This window comes from Cariama cristata, unplaced genomic scaffold (assembly GCF_000690535.1).
Source record: "Cariama cristata isolate BGI_N322 unplaced genomic scaffold, ASM69053v1 scaffold37914, whole genome shotgun sequence".
NCBI classification, from domain to species: Eukaryota; Metazoa; Chordata; class Aves; order Cariamiformes; family Cariamidae; genus Cariama; species Cariama cristata.
In genome coordinates, this window is record NW_009613039.1 from 2,610 (window position 1) to 10,638 (window position 8,029).

An 8,029-nucleotide genomic window follows, 5' to 3' on the forward strand; every position below is an offset into this window, starting at 1 on the left:
CCCGGCCTCTTACGTGGGGCACTGTTTGACTGAAATAGCTGCTGCCCCAAGCTGTGGGGCGGGCTGCCCCAGCTGACCCTGGAGGCTCAGTTTTGCACATCGGGGCCTCCCCATGTCCTCGCTCTCGGCTCTGCCTCCGGGTGTTGTTAGTGCCGGTGGCTCCTCTGGGCCAGTGTTGCTGTAGTGGGAACCATGAGCATGACAATTGCTTTCCAGGTTTTTAATGTGTGCCACATACAGAAGACCCCTGGTTGTATCTTGGGAGCTCTGACAAGCCCATGCTTTTGGCAGTAAGTGTTGTAACAGCTGTGATGAGGTAGGTTTCCTCACCGAGCGCTGCGTGGGGCTTCCCGTAAATGCTGTAGTGACGGTCATGTGAGGGCACTGGCCCTGAGGGGGCCTGGTGCTGGGGCAGAGAGTGGATCCTGACGGTGTTGGGCCTTCTCCACCTGCTCTTCCTGCCACACTTGCTCTCTTCTCTCTTTAGGCCACTAGTTCCTTGCCAGAGAGTTTGACCACAGAGAGTCGCCAAGATAGCTGGGCCAGGAAGAAAACGTCGCACCCCTGACCCAGACTCCATTACCGACCCCGGCGGGCCGTTTGTGTCCTCCAAACGGCTGAAGATGTCCAGCAGCACCAATGCCCCTGGCCAGAGGAGAGTGTCTCGGGGCTTGGATGATGCCACCAACAAGAAGAAGCAGAAGGATCGAGCCAACCAGGAGAGCAAGGAAGGTGAGAGCCCCTCGGCAGCGCTGCAGCGAGCAGGCCCCTGGTTTCTTGGCCCTGCAGGGTGGGAGCCTCACAGCCATCTGCTGCAGGATAAGCAGATTTAACTAATCGCTTCCTGTAGCTGATGGTAACCCATGTGATGTGGGATCCTCTTTGGCACGGTGTCCTCCCTGGACCTGTAACATCCTTCCTCTGGGCACTACTTAGCCCCAGCTATGTGAGGAAGGTCGGGCCTGTGGCCTTGTTAGCTTAAGCCTGGAGTTGGCCTTGGTGGTTGTTTCTAGACTCTGCTTTTGGCTGGGGCTGAGCTGCCCTGACCCAGAGGGAGTGGGACTTGAAGAGTACCAGGTGCTTTTGCAGCTGGAGGCAGTGCTGCTTCCCCATCAGTTTGCTGAGGCCAGATGCTGCAAGGCAGAGACTGGGTGCTGACAGCGCCTGCCGAGTGCGAGGCCTGCGGGTGGGGCTGGTGCTTTAGCTTCTGTGTCAGCGGGGCAAGGTGTGGCTCAAATGAAGTAGTTGCTGTGGAGTAATTGCCGCTGTAGGTACTGTGTATCTGATGACAAAAATGATGCTTCAAGTGCAGGAAATGCCTGTGGGCAGGATGCAGGTGAGAGTTCTTGCGGCCCTGGAAAATTGCTTGATATCTGTGCCTACTCCGTTATGACTGTTGTAACCTTAAAATCACAGCGTGTTTTCTAAGCCAAGGTAAACAAGTGCTTGCTGAGGTCTGCGCTGGAACAGCTGGCTTCAGTCCCCAGTGCGAAATCCCACGGTGCAGGGAGGCAGTGTTGCGATACCTCTCATGTGGGAGGTGTGCTGTATCTCTGGTAAGGCTTGACCCTCTGCACCTTCTGATGTGGGGGGCTCCTGCCTTCCCGGGGACTGCGGTGGGGCCATGCTGGCTCCATCCCTGCTGTGCAGGGGTGGTGAGGGGCTGGAGCAAGCTGTGGATCCTCCAGGCAGTGCTGCTGCAGTGCTTCTCACACTGCCAGCCCCACCGGCATCTTTGCACCAGCGACTGCGATAGTCAGCAGAGGTTTCCTACTGGTTTGTAGCCTGCCAAAGGAGGCAGGGGCAACCCTCTAAACGCTCCGGGGTGGAGACCACAGCTCCTGTTACTGCTGTTTCTCTTCTCCGGTACAAGGTGGTGTCGCTTTGAGCCCCTTGCCTGGCAGAGCTTACTGCCCTGTGGGGGTGGAGCAGGTCCCGAGACACTTCTGGCTGTCAGAGGTAATCCATGGGGAGTGGTGGATTAGGTGTCAGGTCCGTTTGGTTCCCCAGCCTGATCTGGAAGGAGGTTTTGGCCACAGTCATTGGCAGCTTGTGCAGGAATGGGAATGTTGAAGTGCGGCTGGGCTGTGTGGTTCTCTTGTTACAGCAGAATTGATTTGAGCACAACCAAACATATGATAGAGTCATAGAATGGTTTGGTTGGAAAGGACCTTAAAGCCCATCCAGTTCCAACCCCCCTGCCCTGGACAAAACGCTTCAGCTAACTACCTAGGAGGAGCCTGGGGCTGCTTCCCAGGACTTCGGCTGTCCTCAGAGGAAACAGCTTCTCTGGGCAACCTGTGCCAGTGCCTCACCAACTTTACAGTGAAGAATTTCTTCCTAATGTCTAATCTAAATCTTCCTTCTTCCGGTTTGAAGCCATTACCCTTTGTCCTATCACTACCTGTTCTTGTAAAAAGTCCCTCCCCAGCTTTCTTGTAGACCCCTTCAGGTACTGGAAGGCTGCTCTAAGGTCTCCCCGGAGCCTTCTCTTCTCCAGGCTGAACAACCCCAACTCTCTCAGCCTGTCTTCATAGGAGAGGTGCTCCAGTCCTCGGGTCATCTTTGTGGCCTCCTCTGGCCTCACTCCAACAGGTCCATGTCCTTGTGCTGAGGACCCCAGAGCTGAAGGCAGTACTGCAGGGGGGTCTCACCAGAGCGGAGTAAAGGGGGAGAATCCCTTTCCTCGACCTGCTGGCTGTGCTTCTTGTGATGCAGCCCAGGACACGGCTGGCTTCCTGGGCTGTGAGTGCACGTTACTGGGTCATGTTGAGCTTCTCGTCAACAAACACCCACAAGTCCTTCTCCTCAGGGCTGCTCTCAGTCCATTTTCCGTCCAACCTGTGTTTGTGCTTGGAATTGCCCCGACCCATGTGCAGGACCTTGTACCTGGCCTTGTTAAGCTTCATGTGGTTCGCATGGGCCCACCTCTCAAGCCTGTCCAGGTCCCTCTGAATGGCATCCCTTCCCTCCGGCGTGTCAACTGCACCACACAGGTTGGTGTCATCAACAAACTTGCGGAGGGTGCACTTGATCGCACTGTCCATGTCACTGACAAAGATGTTAAACAGCGCCGGTCCCAGCACCGACCCCTGTGGAATGCCACTCGTCACCAGTCTCCACTTGGTCATTGAGCCGTTGACCGCAACTCTGAGTGCGATCATCCTGCCAATTCCTTATCCACCAAGCAGTCCATCAAATCCGTGTCTCTCCAATTTAGAGACAAGGATGTCGTGCAGGACAGTGCCAACTGAACATCAGGTTCTCCCTGTCAGATTGAGGCAGTCTCATCTGTATGGCTGGAGGCTGAGGGTCTGATGCGTTGAGCAGGAGCACACAGCCTGGTTACCACAAGCTCCACACTGAGACATGCCTCAAAGAAGCGCTGTCTGTGTGGTGCAGTGATGTTATGTTGCTCCCACTGTGGTGCTGGTTAGACTGGGATACGGTGGTGTGGCCCGGAACAGCTGTCATGGGGGCTGACTGGCTGTGGTGCTGCAGGCAGGGCTCTGGGGAAGGGGGAGGTGTGAGGAAGCAGAGGAAGGAAATGAGTGGCACATGCAGGATGAAAGGCCTGGACAGAGTTTCAGGGGAGAAGAAGGTGATGTGTGAAATCTTGGGCATCAGCGTGCCGGCCCGTGCTCTTGAGGTGACAAAATGACAGACCTGCCCGCGTTCTGCTTCTCTGCCCACCAGTGTCTTGCCCTGAGCTCGAGCAGGCAGAGACTGCCCAGGAGAAGGACTCGGAGGAGGGTAAGTCGAGGTGTGCGCTGGCTGTCAGTGCATGGCCATGGAGTGCCCTTGCCTAGGGATCTGACGCTCTCACCTTGTCGTAGTCCCATGCTCTGGCGTTAAGCAGAACTAACCTGAGCGCTCCCTTGCCTCAGCATTTAACTTAACAGAATGCAGCCTTCCCAGGGGCAGAGAAGGGTGCACATGGCTGGTCAGGGCTGTCTGCAAGGAAGAAACCCTGGGCACATGGCAGGCTGCTTCTGACTTGAGTGTCACGATGCTACTGGGCACAGCCCTGGGGTGCCTTGCTGCCAGCATCTGTCCTGCTTGTTTCTGAGCAGGGAGCCATGCTGGGCTGGGAAGATCCCAAGCCGTGTCACCCCGCAGATGCTGTTGGCTGGTTTCTGCCTTGGTCCAGGCCTGCTTTGATGACAGAGTAGGACATCCTCATGCCACAGAGGATAGAATAAACCTGATTGAAATTAAGGTGATTGAAATTGCCTTTTTGCCTTGAAGACTTCAGGACACCATTCTTGCCTGGCCTGTCCAGCTGTGTTAGCACTGCTCACCTGGCAGGAGTACAGTCCTTTGGTGATTGCAGCTGGGCTGCTTGATTTGCATATGCAAAGGGGAACTGGCAATTTCTGATTGTGGTCATAGTCCACTTGAATCCCCCAGAGTAATTCTGTGGCTTCCTTGTTCCTGAGAAAGCAACAATTGCTTTATAGTTGGCAGGAGCCATCCCTTCTTCCCAGCCGCCGCTGCTGCACGTGACAGGGCTGAGAGCAGCGCTGCCTTTCTGATATCTCTGGTGCCCACTGGGATTCACCTGCCCCGCCACAACATGTGCTCTTGTTTGTAGCCTGTCTGATGAGAGCAGGTTGCGAGTGTCCTGTTTAATTGACACAATCTGTGTCCCCTGCATTGACCAACTTGAACCGAGCGTGCGTTCAGGCTTGCGTTCCCCAGCCAGGGAGTGGGCACTGCAGGCTCATGCCCCAGCGAGCGGGTGACGCTTCCCTCCCTCTTCCTAGAGCTGCTGCTGGACTGGAAGCAGAATGCTGACGAGATCATCGTCAAGCTGCACTTGGGCAGTGGAGCTCTGAAGGTGGAGGATGTGGATGCTGCTTTCACTGACACGGACTGTGTGGTCAAACTACCAGGTATGGGGAATGGAGCGACTGCTGCAAGTGTTTTCTCCAGTGGGGCTTGGCGCAGCTCTGGGCTACACATGGGGCTGATCCAGGCCGGCCTGAAACCTTTCCTTCAGACGCAGTGCCCTGCCGTCAGCTGGCACAGCTTCAGCCAGCAGGCAGGGCCGATACGAGAGCAGCGTAAAAGAAGAAGGGTATAGAGCTGGAGAGGGCAGGTGCTGGCTTCTGTGCCAAGTGAGTAAGTGCCCACTGCTGTGCTGGTGTGTCTCTGCTCGCTGAGGTGACTGAGTCGGCCCTGGGTATCCTTTGGAAAAGTGACTGTGCCCCTGAGGGCAGGGAGGCCCAGGGCCTTCCCTCTGGGAAGGAGGCCAACCAGATGTACAAAGCAAATCCAGGGAAGCTGGCTGAAGGCCTGAAGGCTCCTGGGGTATGGTGGCAGCCTGCCTGCAGCCTCCTTGGCTCTGGATGAGTGCTCCCTTGATCCTTGGGGCAGGTGAAAGGGGGCTGTGGGCTAGGTGACAACTGCCTGGAGCGCTGCCTGAGGTGCTGGTCCCCCTCTGCTTGCAGACGGGCGCCAGTGGAGCTGTCAGTTCTACGAGGAGATTGAGAGCTCCTGCAGCAAGATCCAGTGCAAGAAGGGCAACTTTCTACAGCTTGTGCTTCAGAAGAAGATCCCACTCCACACCTGGTCTTCGCTTCTGGTGAGGAGGGGAGGATCTACCTTTTGAGGGAGCTTATGGAACCCGGGGGAACTGGGGTGAGGGTTTCATTCCCTGCTCTTGAGCTGCCCAGGGAGCAATGTGGGCCACATCCTGCATCCACGTGCTGCATGAGGGTAGCGAGCCAGCTGCCTCTGTCCCGGGGAGGGAGGTGTCATTGTACCCCTGTTCCTGCCTACCACATAGTCTCCAGGTTCTGGAGCAGGGTGCCAGTGTGTGCTGGGAAGGGGGAGTGAGGGTGAGGGGCTGGCAGCGAGCATGAGAGGTGCTGCTACCTGGATGCCTTGCCACTGTGCTGCACTACTTTTCACAGAAGAGTAGGAAAGATGGATCCAAAGACCTGGCCAAAGGGGCCACATGCTGGGAGAACGGGAAGGAGAAGGCTGCTTCTGCAGAGCTGGCCCCCGAAGAGCCGAGGGCTGAAGGCATAGAGCTGCCGAGATCCCGGCGGGAGCCCTCCAACCCGAAGCGCGCTCCGGGAAGAAGCGAGGCCCTGGGAGGGAAAAGCCCAGCCAGCCCAGGGACACAGAGCGGCCCCAGCGCCAAGCGGGCAGTATACCTCAAAGTGGCTCCCACTGAAGAGGAGCCAAATGCCAGAGTTACTGGGAGTGTGGAGCCCAGCAAAGGGCACAGTGGGAGGGCAAGCAGTCGCCGCAATGGCAGAGCCAGCCAGGTTGATGCACCCACGGCCCTTGCAGACCTCGCATTGCCACTGGAGAAGGTACCCAAGGACCTGGCTGAACGGGGCACCCCTGCTCCCCCAGCCCTCATGCAGGGGATGCTGCTCATGCAGGGACCCATCCTTGACAATGAGATGGGCTCCAGGGTCCCGTGGGTGGTGCTGAGGGCTGGCGTGGGCCTGGCTGTGGTCGAGGACAGGGTGACATGAGGTCCCTGCAGTTGATGGGCTGTGGTGCTAATGGGGCTGAGCATGGGATGTGTCGGGGAAGTGGGTGGTGTGGAGCTGTGTCTGCCTGGCTGGCAAGAGTCACAGCAGGTGGGCCAGGGCAGACTGGGGTGACAGTGTCTGTTTTTCACTGTGTCCCTCTGTCTTGAAAGGCTGTGGTTTTGGCCAAGGAGACTGTTCCTGCAGAGATGCCACCTCTCACAGCTACCACAGAGGTGTTCCCCCACTGTGTTGCCACCTGTGTGGAGAAGAGAGTCCTGCAGCCAGGCAGCCCTGCTGAGGCCTTGCGGGGCCGGGACTGCATGCCTGTCCTGGGAGAGAGCTCTAAGGCTGTCCCAGTGGCCACCCCTCCCCTGGGCAGAGATGGTGAGAAGAGGGACTGGTCCAAGGACGACGTGGCTCTGGAAGCAGCAGCTGATGGTGAGTGGCCGGAGACCAGAGGTCAGCCTAGTTGGGAAGGTCCATCTGCTTAGGACCTCTCCTGGGTCAGCCTGCAGCACTGCCTCGGTGTGCAAGGAAGGTAACATCTCGCTCCATGGCTTTCCTCACTCAGAGCCAGAGCCTTTTGTGAGCCTGACCTTTGTCAAGAATGACTCGTATGAGAAGGGCAATGACCTGGTGGTGGTGCATGTCTACGTGAAGGAGATCCATAAGGAGACATCCAAGGTGTTGTTCCGGGAGCAAGACTTCACGCTGGTGTTCCAGACGAGGTACAACTGTGCCTTGGGGATGGTACTAGGCTGCTGCAGAGCTCCTGACTGCAACTGGACTACTTGTTTGTTCACCTCTTCTCACTTGCTTCCAATTTCTTTGCAGTGACACAAATTTCCTTCGCCTCCATCCTGGCTGTGGGCCCCACACGGTGTTCCGGTGGCAGGTGAAGCTCAGGTATGCTTCCTGTCCTTCTAGTCTGCACCAGGGCAAGGGAGCTGAGAATGCAGAGCTGGAGCAGGAGTCAGTCCCAGCTGGCGGGTCTGTGCAGGGAATGCTCATTACTGCACCCTTACACCATGCTGCACTAATGCCCCCAGCCTGGGCTACCTTGACTGTGAGTGGCGGCTTGCAGGGGAGGAAATCCCAGTGTCTCCTTGCCCGCGGATCCCCTCCAGGCCTGTTCTAGAGCTCCTGGGGGCAGAGCCAGACCAGCCTGTGTGTACTTTGGGCAAGATGTCCAGCAGGAAGGGGCATGTGGAGCCAAGCAGAATGGATCTGCCAGGAAAGGGGCCCTCTGTGTGCTCACTGTGGCCGGGCTCGAGGATTTCCGCTCTGCTTTGCCAGAGCCACCTTGGGATCAGTGCTAGCCAGGTCCCTACTGCCTGGAGGCCATGGCCCTGCCTTGCAGAGGCTTCAGCATGTCTGATGCTGCTAGGGGCTCTGGGGGACCCCTGACTTGCTGCATGTCTTACAGGAACCTTATTGAGCCGGACCAGTGCACGTACAACTTCACGGTCTCTCGCATCGATGTCTGCCTGAAGAAACGCCAGAGCCAGCGCTGGGGGGGGCTCGAGGCTCCAGCC

At 57.4% G+C, this 8,029-nt stretch overlaps 1 protein-coding gene across 1 annotated transcript in view; it reads left to right on the forward strand.

Moving 5' to 3' along the window:
• Positions 1 to 623: 623 nt before the first annotated feature.
• The window catches only part of USP19 (ubiquitin specific peptidase 19), a gene marked incomplete at its 3' end in the record, with an annotated part of 13,914 nt that continues 6,508 nt past the window's right edge, over positions 624 to 8,029 (forward strand). Inside the window, exons 1-9 of the mRNA XM_009698856.1 lie at positions 624 to 732; positions 3,697 to 3,753; positions 4,767 to 4,895; positions 5,454 to 5,587; positions 5,919 to 6,326; positions 6,665 to 6,932; positions 7,066 to 7,222; positions 7,329 to 7,400; positions 7,921 to 8,029. The exon at positions 7,921 to 8,029 is cut by the window's right edge and continues 4 nt beyond it. Of these exons, the coding sequence (XP_009697158.1) occupies positions 624 to 732; positions 3,697 to 3,753; positions 4,767 to 4,895; positions 5,454 to 5,587; positions 5,919 to 6,326; positions 6,665 to 6,932; positions 7,066 to 7,222; positions 7,329 to 7,400; positions 7,921 to 8,029 (1,443 nt within the window). The remainder of the gene's footprint in view (positions 733 to 3,696; positions 3,754 to 4,766; positions 4,896 to 5,453; positions 5,588 to 5,918; positions 6,327 to 6,664; positions 6,933 to 7,065; positions 7,223 to 7,328; positions 7,401 to 7,920) is intronic.